The sequence below is a fragment of the Acinonyx jubatus genome, chromosome B4 (assembly GCF_027475565.1).
Source record: "Acinonyx jubatus isolate Ajub_Pintada_27869175 chromosome B4, VMU_Ajub_asm_v1.0, whole genome shotgun sequence".
NCBI lineage: Eukaryota > Metazoa > Chordata > Mammalia > Carnivora > Felidae > Acinonyx > Acinonyx jubatus.
In genome coordinates this window covers 41,233,904-41,261,250 of record NC_069387.1, presented here as the reverse complement: position 1 = coordinate 41,261,250, position 27,347 = coordinate 41,233,904, and the positions used below count along the sequence as shown (strand labels likewise).

Genomic DNA, 27,347 nt, shown 5'->3' with positions numbered 1-27,347 from the left:
TTTTCTGGTTGTTTTATTTGAAAACCCTAGGGTGCATCCCCTCCCTCACCACACCCATCCCCCTCCCCCCTCTCCCCCCTCCCAGGACATGACGATGCCACACACACACACACACAAGGCCGTGAGCTGCACACAGAACACGGGGGCTGCGCTCACAGCAACATGAAAAAATATACATTATATATAATACACCTGGGGCCCCTGCTCCCCCTGCCATCCCCACAACCCAGCCTCAACCAGGTCATGTAGGAAGGGGCAGGGGCTGCAGGCCCTCAGGCAAGGAGAAGAGGGGAAAGAGGACAGAAAAGGAAGGAGAGCGGGCAAGGTAAAGAAGCAGGGATCCCCAGAATGAAGTGGAAAGAGAGGGAGGAGAGGACGGAAGCTTCCTCCCAGCTATAGAAGCCCTGGGGAAGACAGGCCTCCGTGGACAGGAGAGTAGGGAAGGGTTCCCCCTTCAATTCCACCCGGGCCCCTGCCACTGCTAGTGACCCCCACTCCATGCAGGGTGCGCCTGGTGGGGGAGAGACAGAGACATGGGTGAGCTAAGGGGCCACTGCCGGGCGGGGCAGAGAAGGCAGCCAAAGTCTTCCAGGGAACGGGAGCCCAGAGGCACAGGAGGGAGGTGGGCTGGGGGCCGGGGGGGAGGCAGACCCCAGCGCGGCCCACTGGGATTTGGGGATTAAAGGAAGACTCGTTCCAAAGAGCTCTCTCCCTCTTGGTCTCTTCTCTCAGAAGGTCCTTCTCTCTTTTCTGGGGGTGTCTCTGTCTCACCAGGGCAGAAATCTCTCTCTGTTCGGGGAAGGGTACAGCATCAGTAGCGGTGTGGAGGGGTCTCGATGATGCGTCTCTCGTTGCTGCTGGGGGAGTCGGCTGCCTCCGAGTCGCTGCTGTCCTCGTCCTCCTGCTGGCCACCGGCAGCCCCCGCCACACAGGCCTGCCGATTCTGGTAGGACTGGATGAGGCAGGAGCAGAGAGCACAGGGCTCAATGGTCTGCACGCACCCCAGAGCCTCTCCTTTGGGGGCCATGCTCCCCTCAGGCCCCTTGCCCCACCCCCGACCTCCCTTTTAACCTTTCTCCTTCCCACTCATGGCAGCTCTGCCTGGAGCCTTTTGCCCCAGGGCCTGGCCGCTCTGTGCTCCAGCTGAATCTGGACTCTAGGCTTCCCCCCTTCCCACTGCCACTCACCTCCATGGGGTTCACGATAATGGTGAGTGCCGAGTCATCCCAGAAGAGGTCAGGGTCTTTGGGGTCACTGGAGGCCTCTGGAGGCCCACCAGCCCCTGAGACACGGCGGTGAAGGGAGTGGATACGCACGAGGCCCAGGATGACCATGAGCACCAGGAACCCCACACACACCACAATGATGAGAGTCGCTGCGCTGGGGACCACTGTGGGGAGAGTAAATGGACTTGGCACCGCGGGGCGGGGGGGGGGGGGGTGGGATGGAGGGAGACGGGGGGAAGAGGGAGTCCTGGAATAAGAGAAGAAGGATGGGAGCGCCTGGGTGGCTCAGTCGGTTAAGCATCCGAGTCTTGATTTCGGCTCAGGCCACCATCTCGCAGTCTGTGAGACGGAGCCCCGAGGCAGGCGCTGCGCTGACAGCGTGGAGCCTGCCTGGGATTCTCTCTCTCCCTCTCTCTCTCTCCCTGCTCACATGGCCCTGCCCCTCCCCTGCGAGCATGTGCTCTCTCTTTAAATGTTCAATAAACATTATTATAAAAATAAATAAATAAATGTTCAATAAACATTTCAAAAGAGAGAGAGAGAGAGAGAAGACAGGATGGTCCCGAAGCGGGGAGTGCCCTGTACAAGCTAGAGGAGAAAGAGACCCCTATTGAGAAGAACAGGACACAGGGAGGGAAGGGTGCTGAAGGGCCGCTTAAGGCCAAAGGGACAGAGAGGCAGAGGGAGGGAGGTATGCAAAGGGGGGCACGGGCAGGGGGAGAAGAGCTCCTGGCCCAACGCTATCAGAACAGCCCTGTTCTCAGCAGGCAGAGGGCCAGGTTGGAGCTCGAGCCCAGTGGGGGAAGGTGAAAGGCGCCACATAGGCTCAACGGTGTAATCGGAGAGAATGTCCTCCCGCATCTTAAGAAACAGGCTCCAAGCTGGCCTGGCAGCCAGGAGAAGCTGCTGGCACCCAAGGCTGGGGGGACACGTCCAAGGGGCCGGGAGCAGCCCCTTCACTCACCCACCTGAACCGCACTCATTCCTGTTCTGTGACTCCTCCCTTCTTCTCTCGGGCCTGGGCCTCCTGGACACCTGGGGCTTCTGCTCCTCCCGAATCTCCCCCTGAGGATTGCCTACCTCCCCCTCGGCCCTGTCATGCCTCTGGCCCCGCGGCCTTACTTTGATGCCTAGGCTCAGGGGAGCGAGGACCCTGAAGGGCAGTGAGACAGAGAAAGGCGCATGCACTCTCACGCGGACCGTGGAGCTGATGGCGGCAAAGCAGACGTGCATGCACCAGCACGTGCCCAGGAGGACCGCACGGGCACACAGCTGAACAAGGACGGCCACCCCCTTCACCCGAGCCAGGACTCTGCCGGTCTGCACACCTGCCCGCACCAGCAGCCTGGCGGCCTGCTCACACAGCAGGAGCAAAGGGCTGCGTCTGAGGGCCTCCAGCAAGGCACGGCAGAACCACACGTGCAGCGTCACCCAGCTCCCCACCAGCTGGGCACACCAGGCGACCCCCTGAAGGAAGATGTAAACGCCACAGATGTGCGCTGCGAGGGCCACGGAGCCAGCAGCCGTGAGCACAGGGCGGGCCACCTCCCGCACACACGCACACAGCGCTCGGGGAAGCATGAGCACGCAGAGCAGGAGAGCCCGCAGCCCCCGGGACAGCAAGTGGAGGCAGAGACCCCACACACGTGTCCCCAGGCTGAGGGCCCGCGTAGGCAGCTGGGTCGCTGCACCCCACATGGGTGCCCAACCCTGCTCACTGTTTGCGCCCGCAGCGACTCTCCCAGCCACAGAGGCCCCGTGAGGCCCCGAATCTGGAGAGTCCCGTTGCTAAGGGGTGATTACCTGTGTAATCACACTGTGTTCCAGCCCATACATCTACCTCCCAGTCCCCGATTTACCCACAGCCTTTGAGACGTGTTGAGAGATAGAGTGGAATGCAAAGAAGCCAAGAGCACGGGAGCCGCACACACACCCTGTCCCACACACACCACTCCTCCCCGGCAAGCGGCACGGCAGGCTGTCACAAGTTCCGGGGCCAACCAGGTGTGTGCAGAAGGCCCTGCCGGAGCGGGCACACTAGCCTCACACCTCCCTGAGGCCACCCTGACGGCTCCCTGCCAAGTTGGTCCCTATCCTGACCCAACCCATAGCTTGCCTGTGGCCGCTCGCCAAGGAGAGCCAATCCTGTTTGGCAGGGCAGGCAGGCTCCCTGGGCACGGGCTCTAGGGCAGAGATGGGCCTGGCTGGATCAGCACTTCTCAACTGCCTGGGGATGGGGGAGGAGGGAGAAAGGGGACAGAGGTGCTTTTCCCGACCATCTGCAGGAAATGGTCCCTCCCAGGTCCCCATGTCAGTGGGCAAGATCCAGGAACAGTGACCCTGCCAGCAGGTGGCCCCTGTAGCTAAGCTCAGGCTCTAGAAGGAATGGAGACCCGCCCCTCCACACCTCCAAGTGGAGGCCGCAGCAGGTGAACCTACTCTAGGAGCACACTGATGATGACAGGCCAAAGTTTCTGGTTTGTGCCTTGATCAAATGCATTTGTTCTTCTGAGCCCCCAGCCTGGTGAAGGAAATGGCAAGTCGATTGCCAGGAATAAGAAATGACCACAGGAAAGGCAAAATGCAGACACTGTTATCTGCAGGCAAACAAGTAGAGTTAATTAGTTTAAAATGAGGCTGGAAGCCAGCGAGATGGCAGGATTTTTCAATTAGCCACAAACAAAAATCAAGAGTTTAAAAAAGCGCAATCAGCCTCGCTTGCTGCATGAGACCCGAGCAGGTGACTGTGGCCTTGAATGACTGGCACCGCTGACATGAAGGGGTGTTTTATCAAACGGCCCTTGTGCAACTTCTGGTTTCAGGTGGGTGTGAGGACACAGTTAAGCCCCATCCACACTCCTGCATGGTGCCCCCTTTATGAAGACCCTGGGGAGAAACTTCTTTCCGCTCTCAGTCCCAGGGCTTCTCTTGAAATACTGGTTGGCTCTCATCACATGACTCTCCTAACTGCTCAGGTTTCCTTTTGCTTAAACTGCAAGGAAGCTCAGAGCCAACATGCTGGCCCATTCTACCATTCTAGCAACTCTCAGAGTATGTCTTTTATGAACTGACTTTATTCCCCTCCTACATCTTATTCTTCATTCAGAATTGTCCTTCCCTCCCCACTCCCGAGTTCATTTTCTATGCCTACTCTATTTCATTGTAGGTCTGTCTGCAAAGCTTCAGGTACTTGTAAGAAACAAAGTAGGGAAACAGTTCCCAAACTTTGCTGCACATTGGAAGCACTTGGGGATCTTTAAAAACCATCGACGCCTGCCTGAGCGCCTGGGTGGCTCAGTCGGTTGAGCATCCAATTTCGGCTCAGGTCATGATCTCACGGTGCCTGAGTTCAAGTCCCACATCAGGCTGGCTGCTGTTAGCACAGAGCCCTCTTTGGATTCTCTGTCCCCCTCTCTCTCTACCCCTCCTCCATTTGCACTCTTTCAAAAATAAATAAACATTAAAAAAAAAAGGAAAGAACTGGAAAAAGAGCTAGGAAATTATGAGTGGGGGGAAGCTGGCCCCAAGGGTCTATTTAACAAACAGGGTTAGTTTGCTCACAGGTCTCTAAAAATTGTATGAAGTTTCTATGAACCTTTGCAACTTGATTACGCATTATGCTCCCCTCTTCACCCCTACTTCCCTACTCCCTATACCCCTACCCCCATCTGCTTTCCTATAGTGAGTAAATACTTAAAAAGGCCTCTCTTTTCAGAGAGAGGAAGGAAAAAGGGAGCCAGCCCCAGGGAAAAGGGAACACAAGAGACTCTGTAGTGGTGGCCACCACTTAAAGGGAGGAAGCCAGATGGAATCCCTGGGGATACCAGGGAGCTAGCCTCAGTCAAAAAAGCCCTAGGAAGCCCTCAGGAGCCCCCCCCCCAAATTAGATGCAACTATAACAAGAGAAAGAAAGAAAGAAAGAAAGAAAGAAAGAAAGAAAGAAAGAAAGAAAGAAAGAAAGAAAGAAAGAAGGAAGGAAGGAAGGAAGGAAGGAAGGAAGGAAGGAAGGAAGGAAGGAAGGAAGGAAGAAAAAGAAAGAGGAAGGAAAAAAAGGAAGAAAAGGAAGAGCGGGCAAGCATCAAGCATAAATGGAGAAGGTATGGAGGTCAATGGTTAATGCACAGTAATGCACAGGCTCTGGAATCCTGCCACCTAGATTTGAATCCTGGCTCCTACCACTTCCTAGCTGTGTGATCTTGAATAAAATGCTTAACCTCTCAGGGCACCTGGGTGGCTCAGTCGGTTAAGCATCCGACTTCGGCTCAGGTCATGATCTCACAGGTTTCTAAGTTGAAGCCCTGCGTTGGGCTCTGTGCTGACAGCTCGGAGCCTGGAGCCTGCTTCAGATTCTGTGTCTCCCTCTTTCTCTGCCCCTTCCCCGCTTGTGCTCTGTCTCCCTCTGTCTCTCAAAAATGAATAAGTGTAAAAAAAAAAAAAATTATGGGGCCCCTGGGTGGCTCAGTCAGTTAGGCATCCGACTTCGGCTCAGGTCATGATCTCACAGGTTTGTGAGTTCAAACCCCACGTTGGACTCTGTGCTGACAGCTCGGAGCCTGGAGCCTGCTTCAGATTCTGTGTCTCCCTCTCTCTCTGCCCCTCCCCTGCTCGTGCTCTGTCTCTCTTTCTGAAGAATAAATAAACATTAAAAAAAAATGCTTAACCTCTCTGGGCTTCCATTCCCTCCCCTTTAAAAGGGATAATGCTAGTACCCATTTCATTTGCTGTTTGTAATGACTAAATGAGTCAATATGTAGAAAAGCTCATGGCACACACTGATGTGTTCAATATTCTTATTATTGTATGTATTGAAATGAGCTTTTTCAAGGAAGCATTTTCAGAATTCTTTAGGGAATTGCCTTCAGAGCCTGTGATACACCTTTCGGCTTTTTTCAAAAGGGACAAACCTGTGCCCTTTGTGGGTTTGTATATTTAAGAACTTAACATGATATCCAGAGCCAACTCTGACAAAAGTGGATGATGAAATTGGGTAAAACTGAAATGGGTCAAAAGCAAAGCATATCTAAGAAGTAATAAACATAAATGCATCATGTAAATAGGCTTTGAAAGCAATTCTAAAAGGGATTCCAAAAATCATTTTTGGCATCAACAGAATCATTTTACAGTGTTTAGTATGTGGAAAAAAACTCATTTCATAATATTATGTGTAAATACCAGGTTAAGTAAAATAGTTTGATCCCAACTTTGTAAAAAGAAAAAAAATAAGGCATAGGAAAAAAAAAAGGAACATTAACAATGGCTTCTTCTCTGGGGTGGAATTATGGCTGATTTTTCTTCTTCATACTTGTAGTTTCTAGTTTTTCTACAATAAACCAACTCTTAAATTGGAAATTAAAACTCGCATCACTGGTAAAGTGCCACGGCCAGGGAACATGAGGGCAGCTCTCCAGCTGGATTTAATACTTTGCCAAGTTGCACACTTGGCATTAGAAAGACTTATGACATTATAGGGGCGCCTGGGTGGCTCAGTCAGTTAAGCATCCGACTTTGACTCAGGGCATGATCTCACAGTTGGTGAATTTGAGTCCCTCATCTGACTCTGTGCTCACAGCTCAGAGTCTGGAGTCTCCCTCACTCTCTGCCCCTCCCCCGCTCATTCTCATTCTCTTTCTCCCTCTCTCTCTCTCTCTCAAAAATAAGCATTAAAAAAAAAAAAGACTTATGACATTATAGATAGCACATAATTACACACGTATTAGCCCCAACTTTCTCCTTGAGGATAGAGACTGTATCTAACACATAATTCTTTTATGTCCCTAATACCACTTTAGGACAGTGCTAGTACACAGTAGGTGCTTCATAAATACTTGATGACTTCACTAGGTCCAGGGCTAATTTGATATTCCTGGGGGAGGGAGCAGGAACAAAAAAGGTGCCTAAACCCCACACCGACTTTATGATTCCAGACATGAGCACCCCAGCAATGAATGACATTGACTCATATTCTTCAGGAGGGAAAGTTAATGGTCCAGGGGTTACAGGGATTGGAAGAGAGTGATCAGTTAAGTCAGCACAGGGAACAAAACCATAGCTCCACCGGCCTGCCCCACTCCCAGTGGTAGAGGAGAGAGGATGCCCGTGCCCAGCCCACCCCCCGCCACCCTCCCTGCCCTGCCTGGCCCCGAGCACTTTTACGTACTGGAGTTTCGGTGGGAGCTGGCCAGGCTGTGTCCGGCCATCTCAGGAGGGGGCTGGTGGCCGCGGTGCAGGAACTGCTGGGAGCTGAGCATGTGGCTGGGGTGGGCGACCCGGTTCATGCTGTGCAGGACATTGACCTGGGGGAGGGAGAGCTCAGTGGGCACCCGCCTCTCCTATTCCTATCCACTAGAGTCTTGTCCCACCTCACTAGAGGCCATCTGCTAACCATGCCCCACAGCTCCTCCCCCTCTGAGCAGACAGGTTCTGGGCTCCTCCGTGCTGCAATGTCCATTCCCGCCAACTATGGGTCTCAGTCCACTCCTCCAGGGCTCCTCGCTAGTGGGGGAGGAGGGGAGGGAAGGAGACTCTCTGAATACCTCCACGATGAATTCATTGCTGGAGTAACGGCCATTCATTTCTGAGCAGGACAGCCGGAATTTCCTAGCATAGAGGGCAGCTCCGTGTCGCAGCCGATAATGAGCCTGCCTCAGGATCTCTTCGTACACAGTGATGCTCTCCACCCCTGGGGGACGAGGAAGCAGCTCAGGGCGGGGAGCCAGCCAAAAGGGCCCGGCAGGCCCCTCTCTCTCAGACTCCCACCAGCTGAGAGCAGACGCAGCCACAGAATGGGTCAGTCCCGCGCCTCAGCAGGGGAATGACCTGAGTTCTCCCAAGAGATGTACCCCTCCGCCCCCAGCCCGGCTCTGACTGATTGGGAGAGAGTGACTGGGGTCCATTTCCTGCTCTGCTCTTCTCTGAAAACTCTGTGGCTTCTGGGTAGAGATGGAGAGAAGGCATTAAGGACCCCCTGCAAGACAGAAGGGAGGAGGCCAGTAGAGGGGAAATGGAGAGAGGGGAAAATACAGAAGTCCTCGGAGAGGTTCTGGAAGGGGATGGAAACAGGAGGGGGCCAGTTATGACCAGCTTCTCCCATCCCCACCTATGGAGGTTTCCTTCAGAGAATAGCAGGTTTCCTCTGAAAGCTACCAAGTCATGGCCATGATTCACTACGACGTGAGCACGCGAGTTAAAGATCTGGTGTGGGGGCGCCTGGGTGGCTCAGTTGGTTAAGCGTCCGACTTCGGCTCAGGTCATGATCTCGCGGTCCGTGAGTTCAAGCCCCGCGTCAGGCTCTGTGCTGACAGCTCAGAGCCTGGAGCCTGTTTCAGATTCTGTGTCTCCCTCTCTCTCTCTGACCCTCCTCCGTTCATGCTCTGTCTCTCTCTGTCTCAAAAATAAATAAACATTAAAAAGAAAATGTATAAAGATCTGGTGTGTACATGAGATCAGAGAGATGGAAGGTGTAGAGAAGATGGCTAGGACCAAACAGCTAGAGGATCGAAGGCTCGTCAGAGAAGGCTGAGCCACAGGAGGAGGGAGCAGCAGAGGGGAGCCAGGCTATAGAGAGAAGCGGGGAGAAAGAACCACTTGGGAGCCTGAACTCCAGCACACCTCCTCTAGGGGCAATCTGGAAGCCTGAGGAGCTTCCAGTCTGGGAAGGTACAAGATGGCACTTGCCTCTATCCCTGGGGACCTGGGAGGAGGACCCTCTCGAATTCCTAGATACCTGATACTGGGGAGGGGCGCACACAGAAAAAGAGGACAGACACTCAGTCCCCACTGACCGGCAATGGTGAGGTAGGCAGATGTGTTGGTGAGTTCCAGCCCTCGCTGCTGCAAGGACGCCATGTCTAGGAGCAGGCTTTCCCGCTCGGGGTCCAGATCATCCCCGACCAGAGAAATCTCACAGCCATCCAGGTTGTGCACGATCTCATCTGACATGCGTGTGTCTGTCACTGGATGGGAGAGAGTCGGGATCGGGATCAGAGCCACAGGGCCCACCTCATGGCCATGCTTCCTCCCTTTCCAGGCTCATTCCCCAAGAGCAGTCGGCAGCATCTTCAAGAACGTCATTACCCAATACTTTCCTCACACCCACAGGCCTCCTCCTGGCTCTACGTCCCATGTAAGTGGTTCCAGACAAGCGAATGTGGGATGAAGTCACCCCAGTTGCGGACATGAGCCCCTTCTCGGGATGATATCACTCCCTGGAGTCATCCTTACCTGTGCCCTGCCAATTCTCATCCTTTTTGGCCTCCACCTGGTGGGAAATGGAGCAAGTGATTTGAAGATCGGGGAACAAGGGGATCCCCTCAGGTCCCTCAAAGTCCACAGCTGGGCGAGCAAAATGAGCAGTGCCACTCAGCAGGATCTGGGGGGCATCAGGCTGAAGGACCACCACGTACCCCTCCACTTCGGGGATGGAGACACAGGATTCTTCGCTGAAACACCTGCAGAGCAGAGGGGAGAGAGGCAGCTTGTGACCCCAACACCTCCTGTCTAATGATCCCTATTCTGTTTCATCCCTCCGGGCGTCCATCTCTACAACAGAGCACCCCACGTCAGGGAGGGGACGGGAGGAAAGAGGGATAGTGTCCCTGTCGCAGCACAACTACCCCACTGGGGCAAAGCTGGAGAGGAGATACCCTTTCCTGGGAAGATGCCACTGTGGGAAAGGGTCAGAGACAGATCAGGCAACCCAGACCTGCAGGGGTGATCACATCACCAACGCCCTGACCTAAGACTATGGAACACCTATCAAATTTCATTTCACAAACCGAACTTGCCAAAATGTTTACACATACACAGTTCCTTACTCAGGAGATTTGAATTAAGAAGTGTGTTCAGTAAAACACACAGCAGACACATGCCCAAAAAATATTCAACAACAAAAGTGGAGGGGAAGGATGTGGTGGGGGAGCCTATCCAAGGATGTCCTCCTCCTTGGTGTTTCTTCCCTTCAAGATCAGAGGAACCCCTTTGGTCGGTGAGCTAATGTGACAATCTCGGACCTGCATCCATGGTCCCATGAAGCCTCGTGGACCTTGGCACCAGGACAGACTCCCTCAAGCACTCAGCCAGGCCAACCAATGCACAGCACAGCTGCTCAGGAAGGCACTCCCAGGGTCACCTCCTGCCCCATCCTTTGCCAATCGATCAGAATGACACCTCACTTTCTCATCACACCTGCTGGTTTCTGAAGCGTTTACACATACTCTTTCATGCAACCTTATTTCAACCTGTGGAAAAGGGGTAAGAAACCAAAGATGATCAAGCATCTTGGCCACACAAGAAATAGGCAACAGGGGCGCCTGGGTGGCTCAGTGGGTTAAGCATCCGACTTCGGCTCAGGTCATGATCTTGCGGTTCATGAGCTCGAGCCCGCATTGGGCTTGGTGCTGACAGCTCAGAGCCCGGACCCTGCTTCTGATTCTGTGTCTCCCTCTCTCTCTCTACCCCTCCCCCACTCAGACGCTGTCTCTCTCTCTCTCAAAAAGAAACAAACATTAAAAAAAAAATTTTTTAGAAAAAGAAATAGGTATCAGAGTCAAGGCTCAAACCCACAGTTCTTATGCCAAGATCCCACTCTTTCCGCTGAATCACAGCCACTATTTGGCGCCTGGGTTTGCACCAGTCTGATTTATTTATAAAGAAGCACCCCCTGGGGCATCTGGGTGGCTCAGTTGGTTAAGCGGCCGACTTCGGCTCAGGTCATGATCTCGCAGTCCGTGAGTTCGAGCCCCGCGTCGGGCTCTGTGCTGACAGCTCGGAGCCTGGAGCCTGTTTCCGATTCTGTGTCTCCTTCTCTCTGACCCTCCCCCATTCATGCTCTGTCTCAAAAATAAATAAACGTTAAAAAAAAGAATTAAAAAAAAAAAAGAAGCACCACTTGAACAAGCAGCCCTCACAAGGAAGTTAGTAGCACAGGAGCAGGGCCTGTGGTCCGTATGCTTGTGCTAACTGAAATGCCCAGCTTGACTGCAGGAGCCAAAACGGGAAGGGGTAACCTCAGCAGATACGATGAACTCAAAGCCCCTGAAGCTGCCAATGTCCACAGCTTGCAGAGTTCCTGTGCCACAAGGGGTGGGGCCCAAGAATCTGCACAGTCATTCTGAGGGGCCCAGATCAAAGCCTCCTGGAAAACCACCTAAGCTGACCTTGAGAACCCAGACTCCAACAGACATCCCCACTGCAATGAGCAATCCAAAGGGACCCAAAGGGGAACAGGGCGCCGGCCCTGACCCAAAGGCACTGATGATCTGGTCTAGAGCTTAGTTATATATGGCACACAACCTTAAAATAAGGGCAAATATGGTCACCATCGCGTAAGTGGAACAAACAAAAAATCACAAGAGTTTAGAGAGGCAAAGGTTATTTCTGGCTAGGATGGGAATGGGGCATTTGGCCAGGGAGGATAGGAATAACCAAGGGAAGTAGCAACTGAGATAGCCTTTGAAGGAGGGTAGGACTTCGCTAGGCAGAAGGTAGACCATAGAATGGGTGGTGAGGAGTGTACCAAGGGGAACGAAGGAACATGCGGCAGAAATCTGGGGTCAGATGGTTGAAGGCTTTGAGTGCAAATTTTGAGCACTGGCCAAGGGGAGGTCATTAAATTCTATATCAGGAAATAATGAGGATGAAAATTCTGATTTATGACCACTAACCTAGCCTCTGGTGAAGTTAGAATACTAGAGATAGGTCAACTCATTAGGAGATTATGGCAATAGGCTGGGCGAGAGGTAATCAGAGACGGGGCTGGAGTAATAACAGCAGAAATGGAAAAAGAGGAGACAGATTCCCAGCACCCAGCACAGGCAGGATCAGGGTGACCTGGCAACGGACGGAGTGTGGAGGATAGATAGGGAGAAATCCAAGATGACTCAGAGGTTAACCTCAAGGGCAGAGACACCATTACAGAAATGGAGAATTCAGGGGGAAGGGCACGTTTGGATATTGAAGGCCATTATTCCATCTTGAGCTCGTTTCTGTGAGGTGCTGGCAGAACTTTCTAGATAGAGGTTATAGCAAGCAGAAATTTAAGGGCTATGGGAAAAAGACAAAGCTAGAGAAAAAAGATGTGGTAACCATTTGTTCAGGGGCTAATGCCACAAAGGAGTTTCCAAGAAAGAGGTAGGGGGACAAAATACCTTAGGGAAAGTCTGCGTTGACCAAATAGATAAATCTGGCTTTCAACGGACAGAGCTTCAAGAACTGAACCCTGGAACTTGGGGAAGCCACGTGGACTAGAGCAAGGATGCGTATCAGAGAAGAGGAGGTCTCTCTCTCTTTCACTCATGTGCATAAGCTGGTGCACGTGCGTGCACATGCACACAGGTGCGCACTCACGCGCGCGCGCACACACACACACACACACACACACACACCTCTATTTTCTCCAATGACCTCAAGGAAGTATTAGGGTAGCACTAACCACATGATAGCTCTACAAACGGAAAAACTGAGAGCTCTCACAAAGAAAACAAGGCCCCCTCCCCCACTAAAGGATCAAAGTCAGGTTCCTAGCTGGTGGATAAGCCTCTCCCCAGGCATGAAAGAAGTAGGAGGAATTCAGCTGAGTCCATCCACAAAGGATGTCACCTCCTCCCACTGTGGGACTCCCCTCCCCTTGCAAAGCTCCACCATAAGCCAAAAGACAGCGCCCTCCCTTGATGTGGCTTCTGAGCGGAGTGAAGGCGAGGAGGCAATTACTCAGTTTCTAGTGGGTTAAACCTTTCATAGCTGCACGACTGCCCTTTTAACAACTTGAGTTCTGGCTAGAACGTGGTGGGCTGCACGCTCAGCTCTGGTCTGTGCCCACATGACCCCAGCTACTTGTGGCCTTCAGCTCCACACTGTGACCACCCCCGTGGGCTAGCAGCCCGATTCCCAAAAGCTGCTGCCTCTGCCTTCCAGAGCTGTAATTGTGAGGCCTGATAATCATGCCCAGTCACTGTGTAGGGCTCAGAGCCCTCTCCTCTCTCCTCTCTAAAGCCACCCTTCCCAGGATAGGAACAAGCCAGAGATATTTATCTTCAGATTGCTTATGGAGAAACTGAGGCACAGTAGGGGAGAAAGGCATGCTTGCTCAGGAATCTAGTCTCCTGCATTGTGTAATCCGCCTACCAGATAGCAGTATCTCCTAAAAACTGCCCCGCAAACATTCTAGGGGGTGAAAATAGCCAGCATTAGAGGAATAGGCACCGGGCTAGGTGGTCAATCTGGGCTGTATCATTTAGCTCTCAAAACAATCCCAGGAGTTAGATTCTATTGTTATCCCTGTTTTATAGCGTTTGCTCAGTGCAAAAAGCCAGTACATAACAGACTCTGTGTCCATAACTATTATGCTTTCATGACCTCTCAGTTATTCTGCATTTTTAAAAATGTTTTCTTTGCTTTCAAGAGAGTGCAAACAGGAGAGGGGCAGAGAGAGAGGGACAGAGGATCTGAAGCAGGCTCTGTGCTGATAGCAGTGAGCCTGATGTGGAGCTTGAATTCACGAACCACAAGATCATGACCTGAGCCAAAGTCAGACACTCACCCAACTGAGCCACCCAGGTGCCTCTCAGTTATTCTGCATGTTTAGCAACATACTCAAACCTTGAAAATAATGTACAACTTTTCTTTTAAAGAATTAAAATTATTTACTTAGCATTCAAAGGTCAGAAAACTTTCAGTGAAGGGCCAGACAATAAATATTTTTGGCTTTTGGGACCATACAGACTCTGTCCCAACCGCTAGCCCTGCCGTCATACTGTGAAATAATATGCAAATGAATGGGAATGGCTGTGTTCTAATAAAACTTTACTTACAAAAGCAAGCAACAGGCCAGATTTGGCCTCAGGGCCACAGGTTACCAATCCCTAGACTCCAATGATCCTATTTGATCTTGCAAGGGCTTGCTGAATCGAGATGAAAACAGGTGAAACAACTAGAGCTATTTGCTCAAGGTCATCCAGGCGATTAAGACAGTGTCAGAAGCAACATCAGATCTCCCAGCTCCCAATCCAGTACCTTCTCTGTACCACTTTACGTATCAGCAAAGAGGCACAGAGAAAATTAAAACCCCAGGGTCCTGGAAGGGTGGTTAGTGGAAAGAGTAATGAGTCCGTTGTTTAAATCCGAGTCTAGTCCAGGCTCTTCTACAAACGTGGCTGTCAACTGAGCAGGTCAGTTGTCTTTGGGGCCCAATCTCCCCATCCATACGGTGACGGAGGTGCGCCTAGCCCTGGGTGACCTCTGAGACCAAGGAGTTCTGACACCGTCTACCTCTGCTCTGTGATTTGCCCGCCCCACCCAACACTCACTTGACAGCAGTGGTGAGGCGCAGGGGCCTGACGCCAGGCGTGGCAAAGCGCAGAGTGTTCATGTAAGCCACATGCTGCAGGGCATGGTTGAAGGTCTCCACATCATCCCCCTCCAGGGTGAGCAGGGACTGCGAGGGGTTCACGTGGACCTGGGCCCCAGACACAGACAGCTGAGAGCAGGACCAGGAGGTGGGAGAGGAAGGGAGCAGAGGGAGAGAGGTGGGCAGAGGTCAGGGGCAGGGGGCATGCCCGGAAGGACAGGGCTAGAGGAAGGGGCGATACCTTCATGCCTTTGCCCAGGCTCTCGAAATCCCTATAGTCCAGCCCCTCCCGACATGCATAGAGGCACTCGATGACCTCGCGGCTCTCCAGGCGGCCTGAGCGCACGCTGAAACCAGCCAGGTAGCCATGGAAGTAGTGGTGGATCGGCAAGGGGTCTCCTAGGGCAGGAACACAGGGATGGAAGGGAGGTAAGAGCAGGTGAGGGGAGAGGCAGCTGGAGCAGGAAATGGGGCAGAAAGAAAGGGCAGAATGCTGGAGTAAAAGTGTAAGAAGGAGAAATGTGGAAATGAAAAGGAAAGAAGAGACCAGGAAGTGAGGCTGGGGGGGGGAGGGGGACTGGAGAATGCAGAAAAGAGGACAGAAGAGGGAATAAATCCAAGGAGAAGAGAAGGGTGAAAAACAGAAGCAACAGAAATGAGAAAAGCCCCCCAGGAGAGGGAGAAAGGGAAGGAGGAAAGTGGGACCAAAGGGAGGAAAGAGGAGCCCATGGAGGAAAAGAAGGGGAGGGCGAGAGGACATGGTCACAGGGCATGCAAGGGGACCCAGGGGAACGTGTGGAGCTTCACAGATGCCCAGATCTCCCTGTGTGGGACCACCTCCTGCCTCCCACGATCTGCTACGTGGAAAGCCAGCAAGAGAACTCTCCCACTTCCTTCTGTGAGCAGGAAGGGACACTCAGGAGGCCACCAAGCTCCATCTGGCCTTACCTCTCCAAGGGAGCCCTGCCCTGCAGTAGTTCATGGAGGCTCTGCCTCCTGGTGGCATGTGCAGCAGTAACTATGAGGCTGGCTGGGATTTGGGGTTGGGGTGGAGTCAGGAGCATAGCACAGAAAGTTAAGGTGAGAGTTCTCTGGTCTCCAGTTCTTATGCACAGAGTACCTTGTGTGGTGTCTGTACTGTTGTCTCCTCCCTTTTCCTTCTCTTTGTTCTTCTCCTCTGGAGGAAAAAAAAAGTAGCAATGAATTCAGTGTTGTGGAGACAGACTGACCACAAGGAAGAAGGGGTCTTCCCTGATCTCTCCCCGCCAATGTAGGGCTTGCAACCCGTTCACCAATTTCACATCTCAATCTCTCCAGCTTCTGTTAAAAACCAGCCCCCAAATACATGGCTGAGAAAACACAAGGGCTTTGGTAAGACACACACACACACACATACACACACACACACACACACACACACCCACACGCAGGCATGCACCCAAGTTCCCAGAAGGGAAAAAAATGAAAGAAATAGCTTAAGGAAGATTGAGAACTCTCTGAAGTATTACTGGTATTACTGGCCTCCAGCAAGGGAATGCACTGTGGACATCATCTCTTTGATGGAACAATGTGGGCATTGGCCAAAGTTACAGAAAGAGAGATTCTGGTGATGCCTGAGGTAATGACTAGTTGAACAGGTGGGAGATACTGGGTGGGGGGGGGGGGTCCTGTGGTCTCCTCCACAGAGATCTCTCTGAGTCACCATGCCCAACTGCAAGGAGAGATGCATGAAGTCAGGCTACCCTTGCTCCTTCATTAATCCTAACTTTCTAAAGGCTCCAACCTTCAGTGTCTTCACTGAGAAGCTCAGAGGGACTTACCAGTCCAGCAGGCCCCAATCATGAGAGCAGGTTCCCTTCGGGGCGGGTGGATGAGACCATTGTCATGGATGAGGGCAGGGTCAAATGAGATGCCATCGGCATAAAGCGTGACTGTGGGGAACTCCAGGTTCAAAGCATAGTGGTGCCATTCATCATCACAGACCTGGCAAAGCAGTGTAAGGGTAAGAACCCTCAGGTGCTTTATCTCCAGGGAACTAACACAAGGCACTGCCCCTTCTCCTGGGAGACAGGGTACAGTCCCTTATATTCTCAGCTCTATCAGCAGGGCTTACTAGTGAATTGTTGCCTACCCAGCTCAGGAAATAACATCCCTGCCCAAAATCTATCAGGCACCAACCAAGTAGGTACCTAAAATTCCGTTCTTCAGGCAAAATCTCTAAAACCATAAACATTCCTAAGAGAAGTAACACACTATTTTCTGAATAATTTTTTGCCCAAAACTGTATGTACGCATGGCACTGGAAGGTCCACAGTAGTTTGTATCCCGATAGTAAAACAAACCCGCTCTCCTTGGCAGTTTCTCCTAGGGTCAATCAAGATGGGTGTGGGGGATGGTCAGAGGAATGAGGGGTAGCCAGTTCTCTGCCTTATTAGCTTCCAAGTGCTGGAATGCCTCACGGTCCAACCTAGGCCCTTTTTCTCCCTTTTCTCTCTATACACTCTTCCTAGGAGTTACCTCATCTGTTCCCATGAGTTCAGATACCATATTTATGCTGTTAATTCCAGAATGTGCATCTCCAGCCCAGAGCTCTCCTTTGAACCCTGGGCTCTCCACTTGGATGTCTCAGAGGTGTCTCAAATTTAACATGTGTAAGACAGAAGCCCACACCCCTTCCCAATTTCCTCACTTTTTCCCTGGGGCAGCATCAACACTCCACTGTCCATCCAGTTGCTCAAACGGATGACCTACAGGATGCCTTTGATCCTTCTCTTTCCATCACCTTACACATCCGACCCATCAGCAGTGCTGTTGATCCCAGGTCCAAACAGAGCCAAAAGCTGTGGATTTCTGTGCACTTCTTTATAATTCCATGCATCAGTCCAGTCCTCAACCTTACCATGGCAACAGTCTTGTCTGGGTCTTTACCTTTTTATGTCTTTTCAATAAGTTCCTCCCATAGTTGCCAAAGGGATCTTCTTAAAACACACATCTGATTAGAGTTGCAGATATAAATCTGATCTGATTGGATCACCTCCCTGCTTTACACCCTTCAAAAGGCTTCCTACCTCTTACAGGACAAAACCTAAACAAACTGGGGCACCTGGGTGGCTCAGTTGGTTAAGTGTCCAACTTCAGCTTAGGTCATGATGTCATGGTTCTTGAGTTTGAGCCCCACATTGAGCTCTCTGCTGTCGGCACAGAGCCTGCTTCAGATCCTCTGTCCTCCTCTCTCTCTGCCCCTCCCCTGCTCACATTCTGTCTCTCTCTCAAAAATAAATAAATAAAACATTAAAAAAAAACCTAACCTTAAAAAAATCTAAACAAACTACAGCTGGACAAAGTCCATTGCACAACCTGATCACTGCCCAGCTCTCCAACCTCATGTCCAGTCTTTCCCCCTTGTTCATTGTATTCCAGCCCACTGACCTTCTTCCCATGCTTGGAACAGGCAGAGCGCTTTCCTGCCTCAGGGCCTTTGCATCAGCCCTTCCCTCTGCCTAGAACACTTTCTTCTCAGCTATTTCCCATCCTTTAGAACAAAACTTAGATTTCACCTCCATCAGGACTTCCCTGAGCATTAGATCTAAAGTGAATTCCCCCTCTTTGTCCTCCCCCACTCTCTACTTCAGTCCCTGCTTGTTCTTTCAGAGAATTCATCACAATTTACCATTTACATATGTCTCCCTACTTTCTAAAAATCTACCTCTCCAACTAAAATGTAAGCTCAAAGAAGGCAAATATTTTCTTTCCCTTATACTCCACTGTATCCCTAGAACCAAGCAGAATGGCAGACACGTACTTGATATTTAACATGTGTTGAATAAATAAAGGAAAATAAAAGAAAAACAGATGTTACTAACATTAGCAACAAGAGGGAAAGATCAAGAAGCAGCAAATGGCAGACTGTCTCCTTCACAGAGTACCAGAGAAAGCAAAAGCTTTTGTAGACAGCCCTCAATTATCCAGTCTGTGGATTTTCTAGGCCCCTCCTTTCTCTTTCTCTCTCTTCCACTTCCTGCCTTTTTGCAGCTATTTGCTTACTCAGCCACTCTACTGGGGCCTGCAAGAAAAGTAGAAGGAGATGGGAACTCAAATTAGTCCCCATTTGTCCTCACGGTCAGCTTACAGGGCGAGTAAAGAAGAGGTTGTAACTGTCGACTCAAGAGAGGATTTTACATATTTTTTGTCCGTTTTTATTTATCCTTCATAATCATGCATAATAATAGTGAAAATTGACATCCTTCCTGCCTACAAGGTCTAGTCCATCATTCGCTCCTGCAACAACCCTCGGATATAAAGTTCATATTATTGGGGCACCTGGGTGGCTCAGGTGGTTAAGTGTCCAACTTCAGCTCAGGTCATGATCTCACAGTTCGTGAGTTTGAGCCCCGCATTGGGCTCTGTGCTGACAGCTCAGAGCCTGGAGCCTGCTTCAGATTCTGTGTCTCCCTCTCTCTCTGCCCCTTCCCACTCATGCTCTGTCTCTCTGTCTTAAAAATAAATAAAACATTAAAAAAATGTTTTTAAATAAAGTTCATATTATTCCCATTTAATAGGCCAAGAAACTGGGATTTAGACATACTAATAGAGATTTCTTGGCTAGTGAGTTCCCCTGGCTGCGTCCCCCAGAATTACTTACTTTCTCGCTTACTACAGCATGCTAACTGCTTGAGAGTCAGGGATATGCACTGTTAAGGTTCTAGGTAAGAAAGAGATGAAATCAAACAAGCGGGAAAAGATAGTTGGTTGGATATGGTGTTAGTAGTAATGTGCTCCCAAATTCCTTTTAATCTTGGAGTGCTTCCTGCAGGAGACAAGCCTTGGAAAAGAACCAGAGAACCTGGGAGTAGAATGGTCAGGAACTGAAGGTGGAGCATGAAGAGGGGCCCAGGGCAATGCAGAAAATGCCAACCCTGGTCCCGGGACCCTCCTTCCATCCACCCAGCTCTCCCAGGAGCCTGGCACTGGCCTCACCTGCTCCAGCTTCCAGAGGAACTTGACTGGGCGGGCACTCTCAAGCAGAGGCCAGTAGAGGAAGGCAATTCTGCAGCCATGGACGGTCAGCGAGTAGTGAGAGAAGCCATCCTCTGAGGAGAGAGGACAGAGACAGGGGTCAAACACAGGGCGTGAGGCAAGAACAAGTTCTCATTACTCTCATTACTCTCTTAGGTGCTCTCCCTCCCGTATTCCCTAGTGTCTCTTCTCTTTCTCTCTGACACATGCACAGAGTCCAGGCCAAGCGATAACTAGGGCTTCTCGAGCATTCTGATCGGCCAAGGTGCAACACTGGGCAGCCTGTTCCCACCCAGATTTCTACTACTCCTTTGGTTAATACATGGGTGACAACCCTTCTTAGGTCAAGAGAAGTGAGCTCGGAGAAGTGGCAGAAATGAGAGGTCAGGTCAAGACGGAGCCCTCCTAGGGAGGACGTGCTATGCAGTTGAAGGAAGATGGGGACTTGGAAACGGAGCCAAGTAGCCCTTCAAAGAGGAGGATGGGATAGTGGTAGGAGAGGAAGAATGGGGCACACCACTATCCAGGCTTCTCCACTGCAGTGAACAGGTTTTAATGGGAGTAGACTGGGGAGCAGCCTACCACATGGTGGGAGGCAGCGGGTTTGGGCAACTGCAGGTGAGAAGGGCAGTGAGCAGTCCCATTGCCCTCTGAGAGTAAGCAAGGTCTCAACTCATGCAGGCAGTAAACCACACAGCTTCAGGGAGCACCAAAGCCAGCACCACCTCTTACAAATGAAGAAAGAGGCAGTGGCCTGTCCACAGCCACAAACTGGATGGTGACAGAAACAGGATAAAAAGCCAGTTTCCTCACTCTCAGACCGGTGGCCTGGGGAAGGCTCACCATTCTGGACGGTGTTACACACGATGGTTTCCTCTTCCTTTTTGCCCTTGTTGGGGGTCACACCATGCTTCATCCAGAAGGACAGAGTAAAATGGTCACTGAGGCTGTTCTGGGGCCCAGAGCCCAGCCCGGCTGTGCCACCTAGGGGCACCTGCACGGCTTGGGTGCCGTTGAACCAGTAGATAAGGCTGCTGTCCTGGCTGTAGTGCACCGAGAGTCCGGCCGTCCAGTTGGCATTGGGGCCGGGCATGGGCAACAGGTCTACCTCCCCGGTGGCGGCACCTGCAGAAGCCCCAGAAAGCACAAGTGTCAGAGCTGAGACACAGCAGATGGGGAAATGGGAAGCAGCCAGGGAAAGAGCGAATGAAGGAGAGAGGTTTCCCACAGCTAGTCTCACCCCCTCTCCTGGCCCCTCAAAGACACCAGAGGGTGGACCTCTCTTCTAGAAATGGCTCTCCAATGAACTCAATCTCCAACTCGTCATCTCTCCCTACCATTGTTCCGCAATGTACCTGGTGACTGTCTTGTGCTACGATTATGATTATGCATGATTGCCAATGACCTATTGATTTGCTTTGGGGGCCACAGGAGTTAACCACGTGCTACAACCTCTGTGGATATATATACACATATACACCTGTGGGTGGGCAAGGGAAGATGTGAGGCAGATTCTTCGGAAAGAGGCAGAGGAGGGTCAGGCAGAAGCCTGGGGAGAGGAAGGCACACTCACCACAGAGTTTCCGCAGTGCCCGTTCTGAGTAGTTGTCACGGTCACAGCCCTTGGCCACATGGCTCGTCTGTAGCTCTATGGTGGCCTGAATGTTCCAGAGAGGTTCATCACAGGTCTCCAGGCGGATACCAGGGAACAAAGCCAGGCTCCCTGCGCCTGGTGCATATTCAATCCTTTTGTTCCAGCCTGCACAGGGGACAGGGAGAGGGTAGCGGAGAGAGAGGAAGGCAGCCCCTCTTATCCATTCTGCCATTGTCGTGTCCGCTGACACCCTTGGGTAGACAGCCAAGGTAGACAGCTGCAAGCCTGCCCCCAAATCTCTCTCCCCTGGCTCTTAACCTAGCCCTGTGATTGTCAGAAGGGACAAAAGGGAGACCCAGGTGAGAGATGATTTACAAGATGGGTGACAGCACAGCGCGGAGCTCCTCACCTTGCCAGCTGGGTTTACAGGTGGGCTTCACCTGGATCTCCACCTCGGCATCATCCGCTGCCCGCTTCTTCCCGCAGTCGTAAGCTGTCACCGTGAACTTGTAGAGTCTCTCGCCACTGTACTGCAGCTTCTCCGTGTTCTCGATGTTTCCTGGGATAGGTGTGGGGGGAAGACAAAGAGGGTAAGGTGCGCCAGGGAAAGGCTAGGGAGGAAAGGGGAGGACTCGGGAGCCAATTGGGCAACAGGTGAATCAGGCAGCAGAAGACGGGGAAGGAGGTGTCTGGGGGAAAAAGGCTCTCCATTGGGACGGCAGGTGTGGAAAGAGGATCTGAGGGACACAAGTGGAGAGTTCAGCCCCCGAGGTGTTCGGAGGGATGTGGGCACCCAGGGGCGGGGCCGCAGGGGATGCACTCACCATCATTGTCGATGAGGAAGGGCGTGTTGGGGGTGAGGATCTCATAGTAGCAAATCTGACTGTACTGGGGGGAGCAGTCACCATCGATGGCTTCCACCCGCAGAATGCGGTCGTACAGCTTCCCCTCAGTTACCGCAGCGCGGTACAGCCGCTCCACAAACACGGGGGCAAACTCATTTACGTCATTGACCCGCACGTGCACAGTCGCCCTGCACAGTACCCGAGCAGAAGGAGGGACAAGCAAGAGTCAGCCGGCCTCAAAACTCAAAGAGGGGAATGCAGACAGGGAGTCAGAGCACACAGGAGCCAGTGTGTCCCGAGCCTAGGGCTGTGGGCATGCTCATCCCACCCTCCAGGGCACCAGGCACCACACAGGAAGGGGTGACTGATGTCAGGGGTAAAGGACAACTTCAGAGGACACCCTCAGCTGACTTGGAGAACTCCTGTACAGAGTCCTATAGGTTCAGTGCTAAGACAAGGGCTAAGACAGAATTTTGCGTCCAGCTGGTTGTTCCTCCACAACAGTCAGATCCAACGGGATAACCGAGGAAGACACAGAATAAAAGCCAAATTAAAAGCCAAATTAAAAGCAACTGGGGGGTGGGGCGCCTGGCTGGCTCGGTCGGTGGAGCATTCAACTCTTGGTGTCGGAGTTGTGAGTTCTAGCCCTGCATTGGGTGTAGAAATTACTTAAAAATAAAATCTTTAAAACCAACCAGGGGAAGGGAAGTGGTATTTATATAAAAGCCATTAAGTCATCCGACACGAGCGTGAGCAGAGGGCCGTCTTCTGTGCACATGTGTGCAACGTGTTTGACAGGCGTGGCCCCCCTACTCGGGGCCCATGGGGCGGACAGCCCTGGGGCTATGCCTTTCATGCAGAGCGCGGCCTCCCACCAAGATCTAGGCACCCGGGGCCCAGAGGCAGGGTCCTGTCTCCAAATGGGAAACTGAGTCACAAGGTGCGGTTTGCCACCGGTGCCTCTTAGCAGCCCAGGAACCCTGACTACCAACATTTCTCCCATTCTCTGATGAGAAGCCGGCTGGGAACAGACATAGGAGTCTCGGGCCCCAGGCTTGGCCGTGCAGGAGCCATTTCCTGCGCACCCTCACCTAGCATCGTGCATGTGTACATCGTGAGTATGTGAGTGTGGGACGCGCTGCAGACTGGTGGGGCAGGGGGAAGAAATCCGGATGTGTGCTGATGTGCTCATCCTCCTCCTCCTCGTTCCCCTCCTCCTCCTCATGACCCATGTACTGAGCCTTTCCCGTGCATCAGGCACTGTGGTGCCTACTTTTTACATAAACCATTGCCTTTACTCTTCACGGCAGTCTAAGGAAGGAGGATCGTCTTTCACCCCATCTTATAGAGCAGTAAAAGCGGATCCAGGAAGGCTAAGTAAGTTGCCCAAGGTCATAAGAGGCGGAACTAAGATTAGATCCCATGAGTTCTTCTACATGTTTCTGTCACCTAGAGTGAAAGCTCCTGGAAGAAAAGACCCCGATGAACAGAGAGGGGAGGGGGTAGGTATTCAATGACAGCATGGACAGAGGAGGGTGAGGGGCTTGGGAGGAGCAGGGAGGGCTCAGCAGCCGGAAGCAGGGGACAAGGGTCTCCTCACTTGTGGGACTTCTTGGTGTTGGCCCCGTCGGGGCCCTCGCCACAGTCGTAGGCCTGGATGGTGAAGGTGTGCTCCTTCTGGGTCTCACAGTCCACTGGCTCCTTGGCCCGGATCAGCCCTTCTCCAGTTGCTTTGTCCAGAATCACGGCCTCAAAGGGCACCCCAGACCCATGGAGCCGGAAGCCACAGATCTCACCTGACCCAGGGGGGGAAGGAGGGATGAGGCTCCTTCTCCTTCACCACTTCCAGCACCTTCTGCCCAGCCTCCCCGCCTCCGTTCCACTTCGCCTCTCCTCCCAAACCCCTGTCCCTTCTCTTGTACATGTGACAGTGTTAATTATCAGACATATAGCTCCAACACCAGCGTCCCCAAGCTGCAGCCTCTCAGAGCTACTGGGTCTGAGATCTGACCAAATCGTGATGCAGTTAACCTCTGCCTGCCCGCGTCCTTCTCTCTGGCTCCCTGTACTCAGCCACCATCCTTAAGCCTACTTCTACCACTTTGCCGAGGCCTCTTCCCCACTTCCTCTGCTCTCCTCTCCCAGGACCTCCCCTCTCCCCACCTTGCCCTCTGCCCGCCCAACCACTTTTCTCCGTCCCACGCACCTTGGCATCCCCCAACCCCAATTACCTGCATAGCGCAGGGGAGCATCCTTGTCCAGGGCAAAGAGTGGTGGGTTCAGCAGGACCGTGTTGTCATTCTCCATGACGATGCCCTGGTATTCTGCCTCGATCCATGGCTTGTGCTTGTTGGCTGACCCCCGCCCAGGGAGAGGAGAGGACGCACCTGTGAGCTGGCCCTCCACTCCTGCACAACCCCAACCCACTTACACTCCACTATTAGCCCCCTTTCCACCCTCTGCAGAAGCACGTGCAGGAGGAAGGGCTGAGGTCAAGAAATCAGCATTAAAGGAGTCAGAGGGTCTGTGGGATGTCACAGCCTTCTGCCCATGGCAGGATAGACCGTTTCCATGGCAACAGCCTACCCTGGGGGAGGAGGAGGAGGAGGAGGAGGACCACTATCTCCCCTGGGAAACATGGTCAGGGGGTAAAGAATTTTCTTGAGGGATTTCAAGTGCTAGTGCGTGGAGACTGGAGATTCGGAGAGCAGTGGTGGGCCATCAGAAGGCCCTGGGAAAGGGCAGAGTTGAGATTAGAGAAAAAAGATCTAGACGTTTCCTGAGATCCTGCGTGTTTATCTTCTCCACTACCACCGCCACCACCCCCACCCCCATTTCAGTCCTGATCCCCTCACTCTGCCCTTCTCCAAGCCAAGCCCCAGCCTAAATCCATCCAACCTAAGAGAAGAGAAAATATATAGGACAGAAGGAGGGGGACAGAAAGGGGCAGGGATGGAGGTGAGGAATCAATGCCAAATGACCGGACCCAGCACAGCCGACATCCTAAGGGATTATTGAGCTGGCCTAGAAACACGACAAATCTCCTGCCTGCCTCTCATCCCTACACCCAAGAGAGCACAATCGCAGCCAGCACATTGCTACATCCCCCACAAGGCCACCAAACCCCACACTCCCTGACCCCCACTTCTTATTCAGACTCATGAGTTAGTCCTCCTTCTTGCTTACCCCTTTCTTCCCTTCAACCACCAGCCAAGCCAGGAAGGATACAGGACTCACTCGGCCTCTAGATTTCCCTACCTCTTGCCAGACTCAGCTCACTTGTGTCTCCTCCCCGGGAACGATCTCCCCCTAGCCCGGTGAGGGACCTTGGGGAAGGCACAGTGTGCTCCCTTCCCTTCTACATCACCTCCACCTCAGCTGCCACCGTTTGCTCTATGTAATCCCACCATGCCAGCCCCCAGACTCCCAAAGCACATTCATGATGGCCCATCAATGGAACATGGGTGGAAGAAGACATATCATCAGAGGGAAACTGAGTCACCAAAAGGAAACTTCCCCAGGATGTCATGGTGAGCAAAAAATCCTGTCTTCCAGTCTTTCCTCCAACTACACCACAAAAAAAAAAAAAAAAAAAAAAAAAAAAAAGGCTTCTGGTATCGGAATGCCTGCCCCTTTCTAGCAGATGACCACCAGAACCCCCTTCTCGAATGGCAGAGGAGGAAGCCACAAGATGGTGCTCAAAAGGCAGCACAGGAAGTGGCAGGAGGCTAAGAAGCTGGGTTGAGGTCAGACACTGAGGCGAGGAGCCACAGCCTGAAGATGGAAGGGTTGTGGTGCCGCAGGGCCAGGGCTGGGCGCCTTCTCCACAGCTCACCCCCAGTCTCCCTGCCCCTCTCCTCTTGGCCACAGACTCTCCTTGTGTTCTTTTCCTTCACTTGCTGCTGGCTCCCTGCCCTTCCTTCCTCGACTTCCCCTTCCCCCTCTTCTGTCCCTTTCAATCCTCTCTCTTTTTTTGCCTCCACCTTTACCCTCTTCCATCCATCTCCTTCTTACCCCCCTCCCACACCTCATGTCCGTCGTCCTCAGCTTTTTCCTCTCACCGCTCATCTGGCACCCCCTACACACCCACTTTTGCTCTTGCCTGCTTTCCTCCACCTACCTGAGCCTTAGCCCCTCACCCTTCGCCCCTCGTCCCTCGTCCCTCTGATGGCCTCACCCAGCTGAATTTATCTGCTGTCTGCCAGAGAGGGCAGCTCTGGTAACCCTCAGCCCAGCTGTATGCCGGGTATGGACGCAGAGGAACACGCCAAAACATACGTGCTCCGAATTGCTGAGCTGCTGCAAGCAACTGTTTCCATCCAGGATGGGATGGAAATGAACCAGATGGATCTACCACACACCCTTAGTGCGGGCACACCCCAGTGACAACGGAGAACCCCCCAGAGATGTACATTACCCTCCAGGGGCAAGGCCTTCTGAGACCTGAGATAGCTCCCCGAGGTGAAATTGAAGGGGGGGGGGGGGGAGGATGCAGAGAGCCCAGGATAGAAATGAGGACTAAACGGGAGCAAGAGAAGCACATGGGTAGAAACAGACCAGAGAGGATGGTGTGAGGAAGGGGATGTGAGGCCGAGAAGGGGGCAGCTCCGAGAAAACGGGTGGGAAGGGGGATGGTGGCAAGAACCCACACCTGTCATTTGCCCGAGAGCTTCAACAGCCCCTGCCCACCCCTACCCCCACATGGCTCTCCCCATACCCCTCTTTCAGTGGCCCCCTCCCCCACCTCACTCACCTTTGTTACAGGAGCTGGAGGGGAGCAGGGAGGCCAGCAAGAGGGGCAACAGCAGGAGGGTCATGGTGTGGTGTGGGCAGGGCAGGGCAGGGCAGGGCCAGGCGATCGCTCTCCCCCGAGAGCCTCTAGCCGTCTGATTCCACCTTGCGGGAGGGAGGCAGGGGCTCTCCAAGCAGTGGGCGGGAAGCTAGGGGGCAGCAGGGCACAGACAGAAAGGAGCCTGCCGCCCACACTGGTCCATACAGCAGACCTGGGCAGACCTCAACCCGGGTGGCTGAGGTGGGGGACTTGCAGAGGCTTCTCGTTTGCTCTGGAGCCGGGCGTCCTCACTCTCTCCCTCATTCCCAACCCATCCCCGCTACTGCAGGATGACGTCAGCACAGCCAGGCGAGGATTGATGGGGTCGCTGGCCAATCGGGTGGCGGGGGGGGCCCAGGTGCTGCAGGGCGGGGGAGGGAGCCAATGGGACTGGGGAGCAGGGGCGGGAGAATGTGTTAGGGCTTTTTCCCTAGACTGCAATTTGCGGGCGCAAGGGAACTGCGGGGGCTGGGGAGGAAGCTGGAAAGCCGTA

General features: G+C 52.7%; 1 protein-coding gene across 1 annotated transcript; it reads right to left on the bottom strand.

Moving 5' to 3' along the window:
* CLSTN3 (calsyntenin 3) lies at positions 1–27,153 on the bottom strand. Its single transcript, XM_027074179.2, has 18 exons — positions 26,777–27,153; positions 24,255–24,377; positions 23,624–23,819; positions 22,003–22,211; positions 21,588–21,737; positions 21,158–21,343; positions 20,428–20,709; positions 19,546–19,658; positions 16,389–16,551; positions 15,689–15,745; positions 14,810–14,967; positions 14,528–14,676; positions 9,447–9,673; positions 9,008–9,178; positions 7,760–7,905; positions 7,384–7,519; positions 1,188–1,390; positions 1–952 (listed from the first exon to the last, which is right to left on the bottom strand). The coding sequence occupies exons 1-18, from the start codon at positions 26,838–26,840 to the stop codon at positions 812–814; spliced, it is 2,874 nt and encodes a 957-aa protein (XP_026929980.1). The 5' UTR covers positions 26,841–27,153; the 3' UTR covers positions 1–811.
* Between the last annotated feature and the right edge of the window lie 194 nt (positions 27,154–27,347).